The 25,809-nt window shown below is 42.3% G+C and overlaps 2 protein-coding genes across 4 annotated transcripts in view; one reads left to right on the top strand and one right to left on the bottom strand.

Annotated features, from left to right (window-relative positions):
- On the bottom strand, positions 1 to 25,803 carry NAB1 (NGFI-A binding protein 1). Of its 3 annotated transcripts, none has more exons than XM_057374103.1 (8): positions 25,708 to 25,803; positions 19,709 to 20,542; positions 14,185 to 14,318; positions 13,163 to 13,214; positions 7,553 to 7,663; positions 5,120 to 5,261; positions 3,793 to 3,918; positions 1 to 2,672 (listed from the first exon to the last, which is right to left on the bottom strand). In XM_057374103.1, the coding sequence occupies exons 2-8, from the start codon at positions 20,525 to 20,527 to the stop codon at positions 2,581 to 2,583; spliced, it is 1,476 nt and encodes a 491-aa protein (XP_057230086.1). In that variant the 5' UTR covers positions 20,528 to 20,542; positions 25,708 to 25,803; the 3' UTR covers positions 1 to 2,580. The 3 variants fall into 3 exon arrangements, with proteins under 3 accessions (XP_057230086.1, XP_057230084.1, XP_057230085.1); XM_057374101.1 differs by having other exon boundaries at positions 3,769 to 3,918; XM_057374102.1 differs by lacking the exon at positions 25,708 to 25,803 and adding an exon at positions 25,205 to 25,365 and having other exon boundaries at positions 3,769 to 3,918.
- The window catches only part of LOC130578189 (proline-rich protein HaeIII subfamily 1-like), a 3,076-nt gene continuing 580 nt past the window's right edge, over positions 23,314 to 25,809 (top strand). Inside the window, exons 1-2 of the mRNA XM_057374096.1 lie at positions 23,314 to 23,371; positions 25,182 to 25,703. Coding sequence (XP_057230079.1) covers positions 23,314 to 23,371; positions 25,182 to 25,703 — 580 coding nt within the window. The remainder of the gene's footprint in view (positions 23,372 to 25,181; positions 25,704 to 25,809) is intronic.

Raw genomic sequence — 25,809 nt, forward strand, 5'->3', positions numbered from 1 at the left:
GAGTTCTCACGGTGAATTTTATTTTGTAAGCAACAATATAAACATGTGAATGAAACAGGCATCATTTGCAGGGCTGGCCTTTGATCCAGAGTACCCTGGATCTAGCAAGCCTTCCCGAACAGACAAGGGCAAGCCTTTACCTGTGACTCCAGAGGCTGGCCAGGTTGCAGTCCACCAAGACCTTTGTCATGGAAAGACCAATGCTTGAGTATTTGCTATTACCAAGCATATGTGCAATCTCGGAATGTACCTCCCCCCCCCCAGGATTAAAAAAAATAATACAGCTGCAAATCAGTAAAAAAAAATTGCTTCCAGCTTATTGAGACTGAAATGGCCTGTTGGACTATGAACTGAAACATCATTCTGGAGAAAACCAACTGGTCGTGACACAAAGTACTGTATTTACAACTCAAAAATATAACTGTTATATACTTTAATTTATAGGAAATTTAATACATTAGTGTTTACAAAATAAATTCTGGATTCAACTGAAACAGCGTGCTGCTTAGCAAGTTCTTTTTCCTCCCTCTCACTTTTCCTGAAGAGACCAGCAAGCTTAAGAGCTTCTTCTGTGACCCATACACAACTTTTGATGGTGTCAGATGTTGGAGAAAAAACAAATGTTTCCTGCATCTCAAAAGGTTTGCTGCTTGGTACTTTCTATTGCTCAAGCTATACAGTTCAAACCTCAAGCTGTCCTTTAACAAGTTTCATACACAACTCATGAAAGCTACTCAGGTACTAACCAGGGCACTGGTTAATGTTGCAAACTGAAGAAACATCCGTGCTACTAACTCACACAACGGGAAAGAGGAAATATAACTACACATTCAATCTCTTATGCCTAAACAGCAAAGCTGCAAACTCCATTGCTTAAAGTAAGATACTTCAGTAAGTGAAACAGTACCATACAGTTCAAGAAACCTTTTTTTTWAAAAAAAAACCAAACATTTTAATAGTATAAAAAGTTGTTTTACTGGTGTTTCTACTATAAAGCTTTGTTCCACAAATCAAGTGATAAAATAATTAGATATGTTTACAGTGGTAAGAGACTGCAGTGTAGACATTTCAGCTCACATTTTGCTGAGCCTTTCAATACAACARAGACTGTGACTGATTCGTTAATACACACCTATGACACAGAGCAAACTGCAGACACGAAGTGCACACCTGAACAGGGAAGTTTACCCTTCTGGCATGGTAACTCACGTTCTTCAGCTCTCCCTCTCCCCTCCAGAACATGTCGTAAGCAAAAACTGTATTCGGAAATGGAGGCATATAACTGTTCTGACTGCAGAGCAGCACAGAGGAAAGGTGGATACACACAAACACACCATGGTAAATTCCAAAGTTATATGCCAACTAAACTTCTCCTTAGATAAAATGACATCTTCAAAAGTGAACATGTACAAAAAATAAAAACTGTCAAATAAATAATACAGATGTTAATTAATCACATACATAAAGAAACRTATTGGCATACTGTATGCAGTATACAGTATATTCATAGAATCGTGTGGGCTGGACAGCACTTAATAAGGAGCTACATGCTGAAGACACAACTCCTTGTCTCTCTCCTCCAAAATATCTTATGGTTTCTGGATATCAAGTGCAACCTTTTACACCGATGCATAAATYCTGCACCCTATTTCATCTTTGCCATGCTTGGGATGCCTTTTTTTTTTTTTTAAAGATCCACAGAGAAGTCCAAGAAGTTATAATGGTCTGAATGACAATTTTTGCTGCCCCGTCCATATTACTTGGTCTCTTGATCAAGTTTCCTACCAAATGAGACTCAGTAATTGTGTGGTACATCAAACCCCAGTTTTTCCCAAGGAAATGGGAACCAATCATATGGATGCTTCCATATTCTATCTGGCATTTCCTACACTCCTGACCTGTATGTAGGTATTATGCTACAAGTGTGTTACACAAAGGCTGCTGAAACCATTGAAAGTGATGTAGCGATAGTTAAGTGTCAAGAACATCTGCTATAATACAGAATCAGGGTCTAGGTCTATCAAATGCTATATCCACATAACATTTTAAACCATGAAAATATTGTATGCATTTTCCTTTTTCTACAAATATTGTTGCAAACTTGCTGTTAATTGTGTCACGAGGTTTGCATTCCTAATTCTCCAATGATTTTTTAATTCAAATGTTTAACAACCATATCTACGCTAGGTACACTGAAAGTAGACATTGAAATTTCAAGTAAAATGAACTGTAGCCACATCTACTGGACTCAATACACGTCCCGACATCTAGATTTACTTTGATAAGTTATACAAATACATAATACATTCTTAAATAATGAAGACCCACAATATTAATTTGTGAATCTTCCCACGTTATAAAACCACTTTTACAGGAATGTTTATCCACCTGTATTACTGTTTTAGTTGCAGTGTCTCTTGCTTTCCTGTTTCCACGGATTACTGAACCAGTTCTTAGGCTTTGGCTATTGAAATCTCTTATTTGAATGAGGCAACACTGGTTATTAAGGCTGGTTTGTTTTTTTTTTTCTCTTGTGAAGTTTCATTCTTTACTATGACACTGTTTTCCAGAGCAGAATGACTATCTTGTATCTTCAGGTTCTGTTTTTATCACCTTCCTTTCGATGTTGTTAAAAGCTGAATGAGGGAAATCCTTTAAAATACCAAGGCCTTCTGCATTGTGAAAAGAAAGAAAGATGTTAAAATACTGCTYGGAAACAAAAAATATTCTATTCTTAAATCAAGAAAAAGGTCCAAGAACCATATGAATACTAACAGTTGAAGCAATAAATTCTGCCTCCTCCTCCTCCTGCTGGGCTTTAACCCAGCTTGGTTAGAAACACCTTGGTCACACTGCAGTGATACAGAGGAAGCATCACAGATTTACTCCAATCCCCTCTGGGCTAATGGAGATGCACTCTGCACTTGCATTTGGAAAGGGAATGGATAAAAATCCCCTACTAGAAATTTCATTAAGTGAACTATCACTGGGATTGGGACAATCTGCAGAAAAGGTGAGCCAAGACTGCAACRTCCCTAAGTGGAAAACACACAAGATTCTGCCCAATCTTCAAAACAACTACTTCTGAATCTTGTCTTTCAAATAATCTCTTTTGCAATGCACCTTTCAAACTTAGGTGGGATTTTATTACTGCTCCTGAAGTTGCAAGAGAAGTCAAGAACTCCTGGCTTTATCTCAGGGCACTGACTTAAACTGAAAGCATCCAGAGAGATTTCACAAAGGTTTCCTCCTCTCTTCTATCAAACTTGAAGTGGGTTTCTCCAGATGCCAGAGGTAAATGRTAAGACTGACAGTGAGCAGAGGTCGGTGAATGAGAAACCCAGGTGGAAAAGACTTACTGCCTTACATGGAGCTCACAGCAGAGAAACAGTGCTAGGTCCTTATAAACCAGAATTAAGAGCTCTTTTTTGTAAAATGCCCTATTCTTTCATACAGAATGAAGCCATGTCATAATCATGGCACTATCACTGTGACACAGTTTAAATATTTAACAGCAGTAGTTTGGGCCAATACCACTCTCTGAGGACAGACACATGCTAGAACTTACTGATCTTATTCCAATTACTGCATGCCCTAAACTTTTCCCAAATAATATTCAATCTGATTCCAGATTAGCAAGTAACACTCCTCTTAGGAGTTTTTTCCAAAGCMTTGATGGCATGGAGACAGTGCACGCCAGGCTGCCTCACTCAGCCACATCACAGAGAAGTAAGAAATGGTGGGTAATTTCTCAGGGACAGCACTAACCCGAGGACTGAGACTTTGCCTCACCACTGGGGTAAAGCCGGATCAAATCACTGCACAGAGATTTCCCAACGTGCTGCTCTCCATCGAGTGAAATGTGCTGCATCTGTCTGCTCGGCAGATTGGACATTCGGAGGTTCAGGGGTCTTTCACCTGCAAGTTGGTAACAGTGGAACATCGATGCATTAGAAGAAAAGCAGTATTAAACAACAGGTAGAAACTTAAACACATTCTATCAGCAAAAGTGCATCCTAAAGTCCAGCTGCTCAGGGAAGTTTCCAAGCAAAACAAGGCTTAGGTAAATGCACTGCTTTGTAGACTATTCCACAGGCACTGCTAGAAAGAAAAAGTCAGCCAGACAAAAAAAAAAATTAAAAAAATCCTCTTTATTCTGCTCAAAAATCCTCTCGAGATACAAAAATTTTCCTCTCCCACTGCACAATCCCTTTGAGATCCTAGAAATTCCCAGTTCCCCTGCACAATGGCTAAGTTGCATAAAGAAGCTTGCTTGGCCAAGGAAAGCCAGATTCACATCTATTTTTCATGACTACATATCATTGCTTGACCAATACACACAAGTGAAAACCTATGTTTAAATGCTTACTTGTATTGATTCCCTTTGTCGCTCCTCTACTGCAACTCTTCAACCCCCTTAAAAAAGCTAGCACTTTAAAAACAGGCACAAGAACTTCTGGTTGTATTTCTTTTGTTCATAACATTTTCTCTCACTTCACAACACTTAAAAAAGTAATCCAAACATAAATGCTCAAACAAAACAAACACTCCTGAAATTAATTCAAGCCCAGGAGTAGCCAGTTGGTACATCAAAGAGAACCACAGAACTGTAAGCTTTTTGAAGAATAACAAGCTACTAAGAACATTATTAGAATCTGCTTAGTTCTAAGTAATTTACATAGCCAGCTTCTCAGGTTTTATTCCTAGACTGCACAAACAGGTAAACAAAAAGAGGTACCAACTGTATTACCTGCTTTATTTGCAATTTCCACAAAACAAGAACCCAAATGAAATGCAACATTCTGCTCTACTTTCAAACCTGAGGAGAAAGCTAGAGCAGAGTCCTGCTCACAATACCAGCAGTGCACCCTACCTCCTTCCCTACCCACRTTATCCCTGGGGGAAGAAGTCTGCCCAGACACACAACAGTAACAGAACAGAACCTGAGTGTACATCTAATTGCATTATTTAGACCGTAAGCACTTCAGGGCAGACAGAGATCTTGTCTTGTCCATTCACTGCTCAGGGTTCTGTAYGAGATAAACACCACCACTGACAGACGTTGCATAACATCAAATGTCTTTGCTGGCAGCARTGCCGTGCCTGGGAGCTACCATACCTTGTCCATCAGCATTATCTAATGACATGCCATTGGGGCTGTGCTCTTCCGAGTTCTGCCTGTAACACCCTGTGGAAAGACGTCTCTCTAATGCTGCCTGGTTGCAAAGAAACTCCATCTGTTTTGCCATCACCTTTTCCGACTGCAATTAAAACAAAAATAAGATTTCTCTCTATATACATGCATATAGCAAGTCAAAACACAGAGGGGAAAACAATATCAGATGAAAAGACTAACAGCCTAGATAGTGGTTTTTGTTGACTCATATGTACAGATGTGTGTTTTACGGTTTCTTCAAAACTACGAAGCAAACAAAATATTTTTGCACCCATAGAGATTTTCATAATGTACGCCTGAGTCACTCAAGAATACTTAAAATGCAAGCTGTTATAGTTCATCTACACAGAAATGCAACATTAAATTCTGTTCTTCAAAAACACACAAAAATCACTTCCTGCACTTTAGGGCTGCAGGTTACGTGAAGAGAATGTCAAGAAAAGCAAAAAAGAATGTCTTATTTCGCCAGTTAGCTCTATTCAAATATATGCCTTCACAAAGTATTCCAGAAAGTATTCCAAGAGCAATGGCAACATCTGCTAAAAACTTATGCCAAGATTTCACCAGACATCTTGGAATCTTTATTTTAGGAAACAGCACTACACAAGCTTAAAAATCTGCCATTCTGAAAGTGTAGGATGACAGTATGTTTGTGGGGGATAAAGGTGTGAAATGTCTGTCTAGAAGAAGAACAAGACCTATACACCTCTAGAGAGTGGAGCKAAACAATCCAGTGCAACGTAGGAGGAAATGGCATCTGAGTGTTTGTCATTGACTTTAATGCCAAGAGAATTCTAACTTTCACTATAATCTTGTTCTYGAGAGAAATGTAAATAAGCATGTTGCAAAAATAAGAAGAAAATCACAAGTCAAGAAAGTTGATTTAGGAGAGCCACAATGAACATAAGAACAGAAAGTGTACAAACTTAACATGTACAATTGACAGGAAAAGTTAATTTCTCTTTCAGGTAATGCCRTAATTGTTTCAGCTACWACAGAGCTCTATTCATTGCAGAGCATTTCACTTTTCTTGGGAGATGCTGAAAGCCCTGACTTCCCACAAAAGGCTGCTTGCTCAGCACAGTTCCATAATTTACATGTACAGTGACAGCCTAACAGGCCAGCAAAACCTGGGCTTCTCCAGCAAAATGATGACCCTGACAGCAGGGTAATGACAAAGCCAGTATCTACATGCTCTGCCTCAGAGCTGATCAGGGTCTGCAGAAAACTACTGATAGCTCAAGCTTAGTCTTGGGAGGAAGGTAAAAAAAAAGAAACTGTTTTCAAACAGTTTACTTTCAAGCGTGCTCTAACTCTGCTATTCTGTCCCACCTGTTACCAACTTTTGAACTGTACACTAATTTTTTTGAAGAATAAAATATTTCTCATTCATTCCATCTGTATTGTTTACTTGGGATAAAATCCAGAATTTTAAACTGCAATGATACTTTTGATCACCACAGAAAAACCTGCAAAGTTTCAGATACATTTAAGCCTGAATTGCAYCTGTAGTCCATTGTTATGTGGTAGTGACCAATGAAAACTTTAAAGCATACACAAAATGAAAATAAGCTCAGGTAATTATTCTGTGACATCAGAATGTGGCATAATTGTATGACTGGGCACTACTTAGCAACAGAAGAAGGTAAATTATAGGGTAACACATCCTAAGGAGGGTAACTCCTAAATGTAATCTTACGTGCAAATTCGATGATTATATTTGCTCAAATCAGCTACACAAAATAAATTGGTTGCAACTTAGCATGAAATCCCTCCTTGGCAAGAACTGGCAGTAGGAGATGGGCATTTTGCCTCAAGGCTGGGATACACTACAGAAAAGACAAAGAAAGAATCGGCAACCTGTCTTCATTTACACAAAGCTTTCCGTCTGCTCAAGAACACTGCACTTCCACCAGGCTAGGTGCTGTTTAGGAAGCCAACTTACCCTCTCAGAGCCAGAGGTTCACTTATTTCCTAAACATATTGGCCTTTCTTCTTGTAAGACATGTCAGAACTGAGGACTCCAAGATCGCCTACTCTATTCCTCTCGGCTCAGTAACTTGAGCTTTCCATTTTTAGCGGATAACGCAAGTAACACAGCACAGACTGTACCCTACTTGCTCCCAACAGGCAACCACAGATTTTCAAGCCTACTATGCTGCATCTTACCTCTTTGGAGCTAACAAGGGCGAAGCTGTAGTACTGTGTCAGAACAGTGTTGGGAGGTAAACCCAAATCAAGAGTGATGCAATCACAGCTAAACTACGTAGCCTTTTAGAACTGATGAGAATTAATTTAGTCATCAAAACAACAACACATCAAAACCAATGTACAAAGACACAGCCTTTATTATTCAGTRTAATGTAATTGGTTTACCTGGGAATTAAGAGCTGTTGGGTCTTCACTCTTTCCTTTAGCCAAAGCAAGTGGCATTTTGTCTTGCTGATAGAGCGTCTGGACCGTCTCCTGGAAATCAGGATAACCATCCTATTGAGCATAAAAAGAAACCAAAGAGGGACATATTACTATTTTTAATTCTGTACTCACAACAGAAAAAAAGTTATCCTCTCTTATTATCTTATCCTCTCTGTACTCTTAAAAGAAAAAAAAAACCAGAACAAAACAAACAAACAAAAAACAAAAAAAACCACCCCACCCCAAAAAACTAAAAAACACATTCCTGAACTTCTGTGAAAATTCTGGACTGCAAGTTACTGGCAATTTTTAGGCCATCCACTTCATTTAAGTTTGTGCACAAAACATACACAGCCCCCCCAGTGCACCTGCTATATACCTAAAATGGCATAGACAACCTTATCTCTCTCAGTTTCAGGTGAATYCAGACTACCCTTGTTACTGACATTAAACTAGTTTACAGTCAGCCTTGACAGGCAGATTTAGGCCTATGGTTTCTGTCACTCTTCAGAAATCAAGTTTATGTGTAGTCGAGGATATATATTAACCTTGTGAAACTGAGAAAAGCCTCCTGAAATTCAACATATTTCACACAGAACCTACACTACTATCACAAAATGAAATATCACCATTTCAAAAGTACAGTGTAAAATTCATAGACTACAGGAAACCATGATTCAATAATTCTTCCAGGCTGAAATTCTTATGACATGCAAATCTCTTCTGCAGCTTGCATATGTATCAATAAAGCAAATAAAGTTCCTGTGAAAGCCTGCCAGACTCCATTAAAATAAATTAATCATTGAAGCAAAGGTTCAAGATGTGGAGTTTATCCAGCTCAGTATTATAAAAGGAAAACTCATCTACACTAGGGGAACATCCAGAAATGTTTCCAAAAGCACAGTACAGGTAACTCTGTCAAAATGTGAGAGGAAGCCAGAGACCTTAAGACAGACCCAAACATGAGATTTTTTGGATTTGTGGATTCTAAAGACACACACATGACAATAATTACATTTTTGACAACAGATGGACTAAAGGGATACAACCTAAGAMAAATAAAGTGATCTTTCTGAAAAAATACAGTTGAAGGATAACAAGGTTGTCTCCACTGGCAGACTGCCCGTTGACCTGCAGAGCAGTGGTCTGACCCAAGGCAGATGGCCAGAACCTCARTGCAATGCAGTGCCATTAAATCTACTCTTTATGCTTAAGAAAAAACCCAAAAAACAGCCTGAACTGCTGCATATTGCTCTTATCCACCCAACAAACTCCCTCACGGAAGAAATAAACACAACAGCCATGCAAAAACTTCATATCCAGGYAAACTGCCCCAAAGCCTCATCCTCTAGAAACAAAGGCACTGCAGCCACACTTCCATGAGCAATGCCCACTTTCACAGTTAAGACCTCAATTTGTTTGGGAGAGGAGAACGATCATGTGTAGGAAGATGAGAAGCCGAACACACAAGACCCTATCACTAAGGATCCTATTTTTGCAACAAAACAGGTAACATAGTTCTTCCTAACACATTTGTGATCATCTGCCTATACAAAACTGAAAGCTGTTTCCCAAAAGTGGCTCTGGCTGCCTGTTGCTGTGTCAGTCACCTCTCAGCCAAGCAAATAATTCCTGTATGATGGTACGGTTTGGATCACCTTCCTGGAGCCCTCTTCCCACCACGGGCTATCCTTGATGCCCCATGGGATGAGGAGCATGCTGGACCAAGCACCAACCTGCTCTGCTCCACRGCTGCCTGGAGGTCCTGCTGCATGCACTGCAGCATTTTTTGTTTTGCCGTGCTGCTGCTCAGTTGTTTTTCAAAGCAGCTTCRTGCAGCAGATGTTCCCAGTCCCACATGTGCTTTTTCGTTCCCTCTAATGACATTTTTCCTATGAAAACAGTAGCTTCTACTGCTTTTGCTGTTTTTGTGAAAAACACAAATCCCACACTTTGGTTTTCTTTTCAACCTTCTCAGAAATCGTGGAGGTGGGGCTTTTCTCTCCTCTTCCTCCACCCATGCTGGCACCAAGGGAAGACATTTCYCTGAAGCCTCTGCTCAAGCCTCAGCCCTGCCTGTGACCCCCCCCCCCCAAAACTCCCACTGAGCTTTGGGAAATCAGTTTTTGAAAGCACTTCCCACCCCTCTTGTTCAGATGAATGGAGACACTGACACACAGCACGATTACTTGAGACCACAGACAGCAACAATATTTTTAAAAACTCTCCTTTTTTCCTCTCTTGGCTGTTCATGCTGACTTTGAAAGGGAAACTGGTTGACCCCAATAGTGATGAGCAGCCTCTTCCTCCACGACTTCTGCYTGATGTACCTGTGATTTGTTTTGCTTTCTAAGCCGGTGCCACAACAGCTCATTGCTTTGAGCGGTGCTGGCACTGAGTCASGGGAGATGACAAAATAAGGGGTGTCCCTGCCTCACAACACCTAAGCAAGAGAGATCCTTGCTCTGGAGGAAGATGTGCCATTTCCATCCCTATTTGCCTGTCCTGCTCCTTGTCCAGAGCAGATCCAAGGAATTACAATCTCTTTTTAAAAATCTGCTTCCAAATACCAATTCACTCCTTTTTTTCACTCCCTCCACACCTTTAGTCTGTCATTTGCTTGGAATTTTTTCCCCTTCTCCTCTTTACACTTCACTCCCACAGCTCACCCACCCACTCAACGAATAAGAGGGGGAGAGCTCACAGGGGAAGAGAAAGGCTTTTACAGGTAATTTGATGTAATTCACGGCACATTGTTTCTTTGTAATGCTTGTGTGAGTTTCATATTCATGAAAAGGATAAATTTACAATGTGGCTGCAGACTGACAGCGCTGCAGCTTGCACACACAGCTCTGCTGGCTCTRCTCATGGGTGACCTTCAAGAGCCTCTCTGGAGGCTTTTTAAAGTGTTATTATATTTCAGGAAATTAACTCATCTTTTTTTTAAGTAATCTTTTACACTATGCAAACAGGCTGTGAAGTCTGTCCAAATTGAAGCCCTAGTATTTTAGGCCACGCTTCACAGAGACATTAATGACTAATGGTTAAAGGAATGGTGAATCAAAATACAGAGTTCAGCCCTTAAAACAGAAAGGCAAAACGACCCTTCTTGGAAGAAAAAAAGGGAAAAACCAGAAAAGAGCTAGTTATAACAACAACAAAAAATCCCCCATGTTCAGATCCTTTCTGTATTTTCATGATAGTAAACGAACAGATCCACAATGAAGCATCACAACTTCAAAAACAGTGTAAGGAATTCTAACCCAGAACAGAAGGAAAAATCTGCATTTGCTACCATTCTCCTTTTCACTTTCACCTTTCCAAAAAAATCCAAACCCCAACAAATCCTCCCAAAATCCCCAAACATACTACTAAAAAAAGGATCTCTTACTTTTTTTTTTTCCAAAATGCAAGCCCCAGGAACCCAAAACAGCAGTGATTTGCGATGTCATACTGCATCTTTTTTACATTTCATTGAAGTAAAGCCTACGATTTACAGCATACCTCAAAATTACAATGCACTGAAGTAATGGTTTACTCCTCTTTAGAAGACTCAMAAAGTTGTGAGGAAAGAAGGCATTTCTGCTGATAACAATACAGGTCATTTCAAAATTATTAGTGCTATGCTATCAGATAAAAGAATATTTAATTTAATTTTCAATTTCTTATTTTGGAAAAATGACCTACTTATGAAGTAGTAATTTGTACAGTTAGGACATGAAATTTTCACAAGTAGGTTAAAAGATGACTGGTAATTTTAGATAAAACAAAAACCAAGTAAACATACTTTCTCAGAATTATTGAACTAAAAAGGGTATAAAAGAAGCAGCCYTTCCAAACTCTTAAGATTTCACCATGCAGAAAATAGGAGAACACACATACCCTAAGGCTGTCCAGATTTCCTGCTCCCCAGAAAACCTCTAGTTTCAGCCTGTATTTTTCAGGCTTTTAATTTTACGCTTTCTTTCAATGAAGATCCTGTAAAAATCAGCACCTACCTTGCAGTGTGTCATTTTAGACACTTGCTCATCATCAATTATTACTGAATGAAGGAAAAATTTCCTAATGCTGAAATCTAAGTCATTGAAATACTACTTCAAGCAGAGGAGTGGCAGCTCCTCACCAGCTCCTACAAATTAGGGCAGGACTGAACAAAAGAGAGGACACTCAAGTAACCACCCTGCAAYGTGYTGATCCAGGCAGACAATGGTGAAGCTGGATAAAATCACTTAATGCAGCTTTTCCCTACCCTTTTTTGTGGATCAAAGAACAKGCATAGGTCAAAAGCAAATCCAAACACACATAAATGACATTACTGACTTATCAAAGCTCCCAGTAAATCCTCATTGCACACGTGTATTTTGCATTATATAAACTCAAACTACAGTATGAACTGATGGAATGTAATAAATAAGATGAACTCCTCTACTCCTATTCAATACTGCCTTTCCAGATTACCTCAAAGGAAAAGCCTTCGTACAGCTAAAAGCATTGCAGTGCTGAAAAAAAATTAAAGCCTTACTACATGCAGTGCATCATTTATCATAGAACGCGTTACATATGAGAAATACATTTCAGAATGTGTTGCAATTTTCCTCTACAGTTAGAGAATACATCACCTATCTGTGTCACATACARATCTGGCTCATATTCTAGCACACATTTAACCTGTACCTTTAGGAGTAGAGAGTACAATAAAAAACACCCACAGTGCTAGGGATAAATTAGATACCCACATAGCAGTGAAACAGTAATTTGTTTAAAATACAAATTAAAAAGGAAGATCTGCTGTTCTTTTGAAGTATACAAGTATACATAAGTACATTTTAATTTTTTTTTTTGGTTAAAAGGCCTCAAATTTACCTTCTGGCAGTGGTACCTGAAGAAAAAGGTAAACTACACACATGCTGCTCCTCAACTCTTAACAATTCCAGCATCTCCCTAAGCAATATCTTGTGCAAAGTGTATACATTAGCCATGTATACTTGCATTTGACACATTTGACTCATTACAAAACCCTGTAAAWTAATATCTACAGGCACAACCATTTGTGTTGAGATACATAGCTTTTAGTTAGTTTCCAATATGATGAGTGTYATAATTTATGGCACAGTCAGAAATGTCTAATATTCTGCCATCAGCCCTTACCCAGAACTCTGTATTTTGGACATGATCAACAGCTGTCTCCRGCGAATTAGGCAAATGCCACCTCATGCTGACTGAAAAACAGGAGGCTTTATCGGAAGGCATTTCCCACAGAGCTCGGGCTTATTCCACCACAGGAAGACAGTCAGTCCCATTCCTCCCCTCCCACTTACTCTGAGTGCAAAACACTGAGAGTWTCTTTACCATTAAACAAATCCTACTCTTTACCCCTGCTCCTACAGGTTTCTYCATCAAGCACTTACATTCAGAGACAGTGGTGATGTTCTCCCACCCGCTCTCTCTCTCTCATACCCATCAGCTGTCTATCAAATGTTTTCCTGACAAATTTCCTTAAGACAGATCCCTTCAAAACAAAACTGAATTTTAGCATGCACAGGTCAAAATACAGTAGTCACATWACTGTACCTCTATCTTGATTCTCTTTGGTGACAGCTCATCCCTYTCTCCACATTTAGATCTAGAAGAGAAAACACAAACACATTCAGTAAACAGCACATTAACCCTGACTGTCAATAAGAAYGAAAGAGAGTCAAGGAAAGAAACAAATCAGGGAAGAACAAGTGAGATGCAAAAAAAACCCCTCCAATTCACTCTGACATGGCAGTGAATGTCACTCAAATATAGAAGAACACAAGTGCCTTGTGTTGTTTCCAGAAGCATCAAGAGATTCTTGGATTCTTCCTTCCAAAGAGGAAGAAAGCACGGAGAATTACAGAAATGCCCTTGGCATTGTTTGGATGTATATTTATATGAATCTCTATGGAAGAAAGGGGAGTAAAGGAAAACTTTCTAGAAATGTAGAAAAATGCATTTTGAAAGGATATTACATTACAGGCAAGGGAATTAACATGTAAAAATCTAAAGAAAGTATCAAGACTTTCAGTCATACTTACTAATTGTCAGGTTTTAATTATATTTAAAAGCTRTTAAGCCTTTACCACTGGTTCATAACAGCAGTTCATTTAACAGAGCCCTAATAACTACAACCAGGATTCAGCTTCAATTCCTTTAAAGCAAGTTTGCAAGTCACTCCCTATGACCTTATCTTTTTGGCTAACAAGCCGAATCTGTATATAGAAAAAAGGAAATCGTTGCATTGAGCATCTCTGGCTACTCTGCCAATTTACATTGACCTTAAAASACACTAATGCCTCAAATGCTTGAAGTACCAGCCTCTCAGATGCCTCTCAACATGCACTCTCCTCAGAATACCTGGAAAACTAGAGAGCAAATAAAAAGGCAATTCAAAACAGCTAAATCTGATCAGTTTAAAAGCTTCAGGACTCAAATAACATTTTTCTCCTTTCCTCAAAAGAGCACTTTGCCACCTGAAGAGCAAGAAGAAAGTGTCTCTAGTGCTTCAGAAGAAATGCTGTCAGCCTGCTTAGCTCCCTGATAAAGACCCTGTGAGTTAATGAAAGCCTTACTTGGTGGTCCTGTAGGTGTACTTGTAGGTGACCTCCCGAGAGATCTGCCTGGCCAGCGCGAAGAGCTCGTCCCTCCTGGTCAGCAGGGCGTTGTCCTTCACACACAGCTGGGCAGCTGCTTCGTTCACTGTTAGCTGCAAATCAAACAAACAGCACTCGTGATTCTGCATGCTTTCACCTGCTGTGCTTGTAAAAGCACCTTTTCTTCTGAAATAATACAAAATTTTGATCGTAAGTAAAATTACCTATAATTGTACACTAAACCCTGAAGGGTTTCTTCAGTTTATTTATATCCCTCGCTAACCCAGGTAAGCCTCTGGGAAGAGAAAAGATATGAATGTAGTTGGTGCAGGAAGTAAAACATGATTGTAAGACTATCTCAATGTGCACTGCTTTTGCCTCATCCCAGCATTAATTAAATCTCAGTATAAAACAGTAGCTCTGAACGTTCACAGTGTTTGGCTCCCAAAGCCTGGCTTACAGGGAATACTATTTTTATAAATGCAATATGCCCAGGACTTGGGGAAAAAAAAAAAAAAAAAAACAACCACCCTGACAGTGTGGGTACAGATGGCTTTCCCTGGTGAATACAGAATAAATTCTGTAGAAGGTGATGGTTTAAGAAACGATTAAACTTTTTTTAGCTATGTTTCTCACCCTCGTGTTTGTGCAGACTATCTTCAGATATGAATCAAATGTAACTTGTTTCAAGGATGTTTTCCTGAGCCTGCCAGGACACATTTCTAGTGCCTCTGCTGCTGGCAACAGATTCATAAAGAAGGGGGAAAAAAAAGCGCCTGAAGTTAAGGCTCAAAATGGTTTTGCAATGCTCTTCAGACGGCTATAGGAAGTGGTGATCCCATCATTAATTATGTCAGCTTAACAATGCTGCTGAAGCCTATGGTCAGCACTATGGACACAAGGACACTATTAATGCAATGAGAGACACAAACTGAAATGCTGAAGAGGATATTCTAAGCTCCTTCCACAGAAAATAGGGCTTGAATAGATTTCCTCACTTCTTCCTCAGCTGAAGAACAGCCAGAACATGTAATGAGGGGTAACAGCAAGAGGCCAATAGAATAGTACAGGTGTTTTGACCAAGTGCCCACAACTCTTTCTTCTCTTTAATTTCTAGAAATGAAGCTGCTTTGAATATGCTTGGCTCCTGCACTGGAGCTCCAGTATGTTCTGTGTCTGTCCCAGGCTGAATATRCCTGAGCAGCACATCCATGATGGACGGAGATGTGCCATCCTCAACCCTCCATCTGCAAGCTCCGGGAGCAGCCACATATGCAGGATGGCACACATGTGACCCCAGACACCAAATCAGCAGCTCTGCAGGTACAGGGTGTCCCCAGGGAGAAGGCCAAGCACCCACCCTTCCCCTGCTGTCTGCCACCCTGCAGTGCTGCTGGGGGATCAAACCACAGCAGCTCACCCGTAGCGCTGCACGCTCCATCCCTGAAGGATGGAAGCTGTCACAAGACATGAGCCACACACAGCCAAACAGCTGTCCTGCACCRTGGGGCTTGGGAGCTTCCAAACTATCAAAAATTTATTTTACCCGATGAGACACCCATTCTCCAGGAAGGCTGAATAAACAATAACCATGTATCAGAAGAGCCGAGACTCTTCTCTGACAGCAGCCTATGCAATATTCCTAGTAAAATCTCATGCAGAACTGCTGTTCCTAATATTTCATAAGCATTTTTTCCTGTGTTTAGSCTAGAAGCCTCTGATCTCAGTAGGGCATTTCCTATGGTACCTGAATGTTAATCAGAGCACAAACTTGCCTTTAACAGGCAAACCAGATATGTTGCCTGATCCTTTAGTCTCTGTGCAGACAAAAAACACGAATCTCACAAAGATTAGATATACAAGGGTGCAAAGAAGGTTACGATGTTCCTATAATACAAGGTACTAAAATAACAAACTATTACCCTGTAGACAAGAACAGTTGTTCTACAAAGTCTGTCTTTTCASAAAAAAAAACACAAAGGGGAAAAAGATACAATATAAGATTAATGCAACACAGATTAAAAGAATTACCATCTAAAGCAGGCATTAATTTCTGCGACAGCTATTACTTTGCCAAGGATGAATAATATGGCTAATGCTTACAAAATACTTTGAGATATTTTTTATCCCTCAAAGTGCTGAAAGGTTGCAAAGARCTGAAATGACTGAAAATGCTTCGGGTAGTTGCAGGCAAATGCTGTTTATCCTAATATGTGAGAAAAGCCAAATGTTTATTTGCTTGTTTTTCCTGGTTTCCTCTTTCAGGTCACATTCAGACTTACAAAATTGAAGTGTATCATGGCTTCCTGCCTTTTCAGGAGGCATAATACTGCAGATACAAAGCATTTCATGCCTAAAAATAAAGATTCTGTTTGCTGGAAGCCTTAAGGCTTTGGAGCAGCACATAACCATAYAGGAGAGGGATGAGTATATTTCCATCTGATGGGGTTCACAGATTTCCCCCACTAAAAACCACATAATTAAATACCAAGCCCTACTATTTTGGTGAGTCAGCAAAAGAAAAGGAAGAGACTAAGCTAGACAAAATTTATTGCTTGATTTTCTAATTCCTGTTTCTCACACCACTGAACAGAATTTTTTTTCTGTTTTACAGGTACCAAAACAAGCACTGAAATATTAACATGCAAATTACAAATCTGACTCAAACTTGAAGGGGTCGMCAAGTTCAAAGGCATGCCTCATACTTATCCCTCCTCCAGTCCAACTTTAAACATTAAGTGCTCTCCGTGTTTGAAAAGCTGTGTAATACTGAAACAATGGGATGGATTAAGGACAGCATGTTTATTAGTTTTGGAACGCTTTTGAAAGATTCCACATCAGATTTTATGTCAGATTAGTGTTTTATGCAAATACTCCTACCAGGAGCACACAMTTCCAAACCAGCCCAGTGTCTGCAGCTCTCACAGGCCTCGAATGGCTGCTCTGAGACACTTCAGCACTCGTACAGAAATGAAATATTCTCACTAATTCAYCACCAATAATTCCACCAGGTTTGACTTCAATTTGCATGCAACTCCTCTGTGCTTGAGRAGCCAGAGATACCCTAATCTTTACACTAAAAAGCTAAACACCACTTAAGTTTTTTTAATTCACAGTGAAGTTTATTCAGCTGTTCTTTGCCAGATGCAAGGAGAAACCTTGAACTGCAAGGCAGAGTGAAAGCCTTGGAATGTATTAACACGTGCAGAAAAACAGTCTSTGGACAAGCAGAAACTTACCTCCCTGGTTGTTTAAGGTCCTTCCTTCTGAGCAGCAAATTGTTTAAGCCATCAAAACCAAAAACACACTGAGGTTGAGTTTACGAAAGGCAAACTCTGGTTTAGCAGATTTTAAACAAACAAAAAAAAGGTCTTGCTGCTATTTATTTTCTGCTTCAAAATGGAAATGAAGACAAAACTGCTCAAGACAAAACTTTGTGAAATCCGGCCTCTTTAAGCCAACAGTAAACCAATTATAAGCAAATTCTTCTTGCTTGCATGTGTGCAGTTCCCATCAAGTTCAGTGAGGCCCCACATGCRTAAGTGAGGCATAAGTCAACCACAGACTCCTTTGATCTCGTGCCCTTAATCACAATAGCGATAGAAATATTTCCTAAAGCCAAACCATGCTCTCATTCCATTTTTAAACGTGGTTTTACCATGATGTAGTAAAGATCTGTAGTGCAATACTAAAAACAATGAACAGTTGTCTTTTCTTCCAGTTCACTGCTATCTYACTCCTTCAAATTACCACCCCAGTGCTCATTCCTGCAGCTCTGCAGAGCCACTCCTGAGCCTGTACAAAAGGTGCCCCCGGAGCCCACCTTCCAGTACACTGCTGGATGCCAGAAAATTACCCTACTATAAGTCTGCCCAGATTTCAGAGCATTTTCTGCAGTCACTGCTGCAGAGAGGCTGTGAAAGTACACAGCTGCACRCTGTAGACCTCAACTGCCTCCCTCCCCAGGTGGGGAGAACCCCCTTTCTCCAAATCCTGAATCTGCAGCCATGCACGCAGGGCATCCACACAATTAATCCTTTCAAATCCTGCCTCCATCTCATACACAACTAGTTCTGTTAAGAGAGAGACTTCCACAAGGTCAGGGGAGTAAGATGAGATCTGGTCTCGTACAGTGGATGRATTCATAGATTATAAGTGTTGGACATAAAGCCACACAGCACGTAAGTGAAAGCTGCACAACTGGAACTGTGTGGCAGGAATGTGGCTGACTGCTATGGAAGTGTCTCCCCAGCCTGCAGTAAAAGCCCTTGTCAAGGCACTGCTGGTGATGTGCAGTTGCCTGGTAAATGTAAATACATAAACAAAAACATAAAGAAATATGCCTTATTTCCTTCTGCCCTTCTACTCAGAAGCACAGAGAGAACTCAATCTTATGCTATGGATCACACACCTACAAAACTTCTCCTTGAAGCAAAAAAAGGCTAAAGCCAGTACAGCTTTTTTGGCACACCTATAACATAAACACTGCCTTTCCTTTTGGGAGCTAAGCCTTACATGCCAAATTTTAAATCCAACTGAAATTTTGCAATCACTGTTAACTGTGAAAATGCTGATGCAGCATTCATATCAACAGTGTCTTGGCAATGCTCTGAACTAATGTTTGTTCTCCTCTTGTACTGTACTCTGGCACTAGGAAACTACTCCCCACACAGACACACCTATTACGTTAAACACATGCAGTGTGAGCCTCGGGAATGCCACAACAGGAACTAGGGAGGCCCAAATGGACTTTCCAGATCAAGAGAGAAGAGATGCTATTCAGGGATTAAAGGACAAACATTCAGATTACAGCCACCCATCAATACTGGAGACAGTCCTTTCCCTTCCTCCTCCTACAGTCTGCACGTCACTTGACAGGCTTAAGATCACTGTGCCCAAAAAAACCCACAGGTTGTATAATTGAGCTTCATCCCAGTTCAAACAAAAAAAAAAAATCCATGCCAGTGTGTTTGAGGACCTCACTGACAGAATCCTTTTTATCTCAAGTATGCAAGCTACAGAGAAGAGTCGTGAGGTGAGGGAAGACAGTAGAAGGTAGCAATCACATCAGACACAAGCAATTTTAGTTACTGAYCTTCCAAAAAGTCTACTCTCAAAGCTGCAAGGAAATATCAAGACAGGGCCTCTTTAAAAATGTACCAAATGCTGAGAATCCCAAGGGCCATGCTSAGTGCAATACTGGTTTGCTATTTTGGTGCCAAACTTTCTAAACCTTTAGTGAYAGGTCRCATCAGCGACCAAGSAGTCTGATGACACCAAGCTGAAATMRGCACGTGTCCACACACCCACAAAAGGGACTGGTGCTGCACCTGAGATTTCCAYGTCAGGCCAGGACTGCCTACGGCACTCAACACACAATTTCAGACACACAGCTCTCATCACCCAGCAAGAAGCGCCCATACARTAAGTGCACCCTGTAGACACATCTCGTAAAAGGTGTAGGAATAGGAGAAGGAGCCCAGCGCCACCCAAGGTGTTTTACCTCGTGGAGAGTGAGATGCTTGCCATCCTTCCTTTTTGAGTCAAACCTGCCATATATTGCACTGTACTTCCTGATCTCTTCCTCTTTGTGAGGGTCATCGTCACTCATCTCAAAGATGTGACCAATCATCTTTGCCAGTTTCTTATTTGTTTTCAGTAACTCCTTGACTTCATTGGAGTCACTTTTGGGCAGGGAGGGAACCATCCGTTCTACACACTCGGCGACTGACAGGGCAGCAGCGGCATCCAGGGTCTCGCTGTTTTCCTTTGGTGAGGCCGGAGAGCCAAGGTCAGCCGGGGAAAGGCTGTGCTCACTCTCGGTGGTGTGGTGTCCTTGCCAGAGCCTCGGCTCGCTGCTGCCCTGCAGTGATAAGCTCCCCACCACATCGGACTTGCTGGTGCCCACGCTCTGCACGCACGTCGTGGCGGCGCATTTCGGGATCTTCAGGTGAGGCTCTCGGGTGCTGCTGTTCCTCTCGTAGCTGCTGCAGGATATCCCCAGCCASGCAGGAGACCCTTCTGGCAGCTTGTAGATTGGAATGCTGCTGACCGGTAAGGAGGTGAGAGGCTGGTTAAAAAGGCCAGGGTTTGTGACCCAGTCCCTCAAAGCCTTCTGCAGCCTTCGGACATGAAGGGGCTTGCTAGCCATGCCTACCAGAGCCATTATCTCCAAAAACTCCTCTTCACCTGCTTCACAGAGCTGCTGCACATCATCACCACCCTGCTGAATGAAGGCATCAAAGTAGAATAAGAGATTTGCTTTTTGTAGTATTCGATACAGCTGCAATTCTCCGAGGGTTCTGGGCAGAGCTGACGCCATCACGGATGACAGAACCTGCAAACAGTAAAAACAGAGAGAGGATAAGCACCAAAACACCAACACCCAGATGCACTGTCCCACCGCCCATCTTCCCGAAAGGCTGCCAACTCACAGGACTGGATTTCTTTCTCTCATTATAARAACACACACAGAAATGAAAAAGGGGCAAAAGTGCTATTTTTTGACTAGTTAACGGAAACATTTCTGAACAAAAACCAAATCAGCAGACAGTTGTGATGCACCTATAAAAACGATGATTCAAACACRAAGCCAGCTTGTTTTCAACATTCCCATTTCACGTTTTTCTCCCAAGAACGTCAGTCAATATCGCTCAAGGCTTCTACTCAATTTTCTTTTATATCTTAAGATCAAAATGATCACAAAACACTTTCTGAAGAATTACAGAGTACTTGATTCCCTTAAGAAAAAAGCTCATGGGTTTCAATTCGTCCTAATTGTCGCATCATTTTCCCCGCATAGAAGAGTGTAGAGGACTGCAAAAGCAAAACAAAGAAGTAAAGTGCTTCACAGAACCCCAGAGGATTTCTGAAGCTGGGTCAGCAAAAGGCTGTTTAAGAACCAAGTATTTTCTACAGTTTTACCGGTTTCACATAAAAAGGATCTAATGCCTCTGCTGATCTTGATTATGGCAGCAACAGCTGCAAACAAAGCAAAAATACTGATGGATTCCAACACATATCATTAAAAAACCCTAGTTTGAATTTACCTGCCCGTTTCACTAGCTAACAAGGCTGCCTGTCACTGACACTTGAGACGTGAAATACCACTCAGCAATACAGCAATTGTGCTTTAAGGCTCCCAAAAGAGAGGTCACAGCAGTGCTCAGCCCTTAGAGCAGCAGGAAAAAACATTTGCACAAGTTTCAACTTCATAAACCCCCTTATCCCGTTATACCGCAAATAACAAACTCCTCTGAGAATTCTAAGATCTCACACACACCTCTTCACTCTAYGGTGGCTTTCACAGCCACAAGCAGATAATTTCCAGTATTAAGCTAAACCACCAATCAATAAGGTCTAAAGGATGTAATTTATAATTGGTTGAGAAAGTAACAGAACTAAAACACTGAGCAGGTCTGCTAACATTGCTCCGGCTCTACGATCAYACTGCACTGGAAAAAACACACAGTAGTAACCTAAAAAGCAACACCTACAGAAASATTTGCACACACTAGGGGGAAAGTATTTTAATAATGTGCAACTCCCCTTCCTCCAAAACTGCAATGCAAGCAAATGCATGCACCATGGAGAATTGGGAAATTTGTTATAAAAAGTAAAACTCAGAGAGAAATGATTTCTACAGTATGTGCTTTTGTATATAGTAAAATATATGAAATAATGTAAATAAATGGTTTGGGTATTTTGGGGGCTTTTTTACAAAGCCCCTTTTTATCAGCCTTTTCTTTAGCAAGTCAAACATACAAATACAACAAGCAGAGTCCAACTTCTATTCTGAAGACACCTAAAAAACCAGGCTTTTGCTACAAAATTCTGATTCAACTCTACTAGAGAAAAATAAAATGAGGGGGTCAACAGAAACTTTCCAGAAACGTATGTGGCAGCCAACAGGATCAATCAATCTCTTCAGGAAGAGATGGAGTCTGGGGAAAAAAAAAAAAAATAAAAAAAGCCCCAAAACAAACAAAACCCCCAAACCACCAGCTGAACCTATCATTCCTTGTGTGCCAGTTATGTGTGAAGCAGAAGGRACAGCAACAGAAGTTTAGATACGAGCACCCACCTCAAGGAGTTGCTGGTAAGCTTCAGAACTAATAAACACACTTTGGAACTCAGGGTGAAACTGTAAACATTTAAGAGCTACATATTTTAGAAACACAGTTTAGCTTTCGGAAATAACAGTTAAGTGCAGAACCAATTAAGTACTGTCTACATGCAAAGAYAGAAGAGGCAACAAGAAAAATGAGTTAAAGGTAACCCTTTACTGGGCTCGTAACTCAGTATTTTGAAACCTGTCATTATTTCACAGAATTTCTGAGAAAAAATCCTCCATTCTTGACAAACTTTGYCAAGACAAAAAAGATTAACAGTTTATGGTTTAGTGGCATTTCAGTAAACTGCTCCTACCTTCCCATTTCGAATGATGCTGACTTTTCACCATCAATACCACAAATTAACTTATATAACTTTTAAAAGAAGGCCCACTTCCTCTGAAAGTCATTCATCTTAGCACAGAATCTACATAAATCTACATAAATGGACTTTGTGCAGKGAGCTARATTGAATCCTGGGAGGATGGTGGCAATGAAATTACACAGAGCCCAAGAGCTCCAGGCAAGCCACAGAACTGAACTCATTTTTCCAGCCCACAGGCTGGAAGAGCAGCAACAGTCCACGAGCAGCCTTCACCTAGAGGCTTCTAATCAACAAATCTCCTCATGACAGATAAAACTGGATTAATATGTACTATGGAGGCGTCACCAGCGAGTCCACGGTTCACACTGTGCTGAGATTTGCATTTAAAGCAAGACTAAAATCCCTTTGTTTCGTACTTTAGAGACCCACTCTGTTTTTCCAATTCAGTACAGTAACCCCTGAGAGGGCCAAGCAATTTTTCCATGTACGACTATTACCGATTTTTGCAGTGAAGATACTTTCAAGCACTCCTCCTTTTGACCTCTTTTCTCCTTGCATTAAACAGAATTCCTCCAGCACTCACCTCAACGCCATCCCAAGTATTTCTAAACTTTYACAAGGGGAAGTCTCCCTCCCCTTTCTGAGACGGCCTCTCCCACTGCTTCTCCAGACATGACCGGTCTGGCCCCCWGTCTGGCCCAGCTCACAGCCTACATAGCCCGGCAGGCAGGTGTGCTAGTCCACCTGGAGGAGTGAGATGRGGCTCAGGAAGAGGATAAACACCAAGCAAGGAGCAGCACGATCCCAGGGGACCGTTAGCCCAAAGGCCAGCCGGCTGTGCCGCTGCTGCTGCCGGCTCTGCTCACCCAGGCAGCCACGCAAAGCCTTAGCACACCCACTCACGTCTCAGCGCCCCACATCTCTCGGGTGACCTTTAAGCTTCATCTAAGAGACTGAAGTACTGCTTTCCACCACTGTTCTCATTCCTCAGTGCACTAGGGACCGTGCTTTTGGGACAAGGGTGAGCACAAGAAGAGGTGACACAATGAGACGTGAGGAGAGCTCACAGGCAGGACACTCATGTCCGCTCCTCACTGGGAAGAGCACCCGGGATAAGGCCCTGGGGCACCGTRTGTGATCCCTCTCTTCTGCAGCCTGCTCGGTAAGTCTTAGGCTGTCTAATCTGTGATCCCAAACCAAGCTGGTTCAGGAGTRACAGCCTGGTCATGCCCTCTGGCAAGCCCTAAGAAGCCAGCAAAACGATGTGCAGCCTCAGGAGCGAGCAGGTACATCTAACGCGTGGCCAGCTCCAAACCCTCTCCCCAGCAAGAGGCAGGAATGCAAAGCTGGCATGGGGAGATCTACAGGAATAAATGAACACAGCCATGGCACTTGAGCTGCCACTTCACCCCCTTCTCTGCTTGCTGTCCATACCAGTGAGAAGTGTCAGAAAACACAAGGAAGAGCAGCCATCTCTTACATTTTCACGTACAGAACAAAGAAGCCAGAAAACTCCTCAGAGCAGACAAAGCTGTTTAAAATACACRCAAGGCTGCATACTGTTATAGCCACAGGAGAGCCAGGAAATCACAAGTTAGATTTTCACTCAGCCTTTGCAACCCACAACCATGAATTCTGATTTTCCACATTACCTCATTCACATCCACAACCTATCACCCCACATGCCATGCCCTCCTCTCCAAACGCTGGCTGTCACCTTAGCTCTGACCACAAACACAACKCCTGGGAAAAAGGAACACAAAACCCACAGAGACACCACAGAGCACTCTTAAATATTTGTAAACAGCTGGTGCAGGAATCACAATCTTGCTCCCTCTACCAAGCCAGCGGGCAGAGGCACTAGCRGCCCCGCTGAGCATCTCTCAGCATGGGAAAACACCCGTTCCTTCCCGCTGTGCCTGTTCCGAGCTCAGAGCCTCACACTTCCCGGAGCTGGAAAGGAAGATCCACGGCTGAAGGAGGCAGGTGGTGGATGTGGGTGAAGCACCGGGAGAAGGAAAACTCAGGACTGTGGGATGTAGGCATGGGACACTGCTGGGCTTCACGACCAGCTTTCCTGCTTTTTTAAGGCTGCAGTGGAAGTAAAAGCAACCGAGTAACTCTAACYGATTTTTAGAGACTTTATTTCACGTGAATTCTAATTGAACTGTCACCAATTAAATTAGGAATACAAGGAGAAAGTGGGAAACATCACATCCCTGTATTTTAAGCAAAAGTGATTATTCCATAATGTATCTTGATCACTTTGGGCGTTTTGAAAAGTCTCTGAAGACAAACTGGATTTGGGTTTGAGAGCTGACTGCTTTGCATATTCATCACATTTCTGCAGCGTTTCCAAAGGACTTTTAGCAGGAGGAGAAAATTACATGTAGCAGCAGAAGAGAGACTTCACAAATTAAATAGTCTTGTCTAGCTCTGAGATGTGCCAAAATACAGCCGATGAGTGAGCTCCGCGTTTACGAACAGATCCGCAACTAATGAGAAACTTGAAACGTTGCAAAAACACCCTCGCGTTTAAGCACGGAACGAACGCACCAAATACCTCCAGGTTCTCGCCCGGCCAGAGCAGGGTCCCGGACCGCGGGATGGAGCCCGCGGCAAGGAAACCCACGCCGCGGGCACACACCAGGGGCTGCGGTCCCCACGCAAAGTTCAGGGCTCCGAGCACGGTGACAGGAACCTCCCCGGGGCAACTTCTCCGTCGGGGCTACCCCGCGGGGCGCGCCTGGCGTGCGAGCCGGGGAGGGGCACGGCCCCGCAGAGCCCGGGGGGCGGCCGGTGCCTCACGCCCCCGCCCGGGACCCCGCTGGAGCGGCCGCCGCCGGGGCGCCGCCTCCGCCCGTCCCGTCCCGTCCCGTTCCGTCCCGTCCGCGCCGCCCCTGCCCCGCGGCCCCTCCGCCCCGCGGCGCACACGGCGGGGACGCTTCTGCACTTTCCGCCCACTCCCCCGTCCCCCCCGCGCCGGATTTCTCCGGGAATCACCCACGCGCGACCCGCCCGCTCCTTCCGGCCGTGCCCCKCTCCCCCCGGCCGCCCCGCACGTACTCTGCAGCTGGCCGCCGCCGCCGCCGGCCGCCCGGGGCTCCCCTCGGTGCCGTCCCGGGGCCGCAGACTCAGCCCCGCCGAAGTTCCTGCCCGCGCCCCCCC

This window comes from Malurus melanocephalus, unplaced genomic scaffold (genome assembly GCF_030028575.1).
Source record: "Malurus melanocephalus ecotype Western Australia unplaced genomic scaffold, MMel_1.1 scaffold_216, whole genome shotgun sequence".
Lineage (NCBI taxonomy): Eukaryota > Metazoa > Chordata > Aves > Passeriformes > Maluridae > Malurus > Malurus melanocephalus.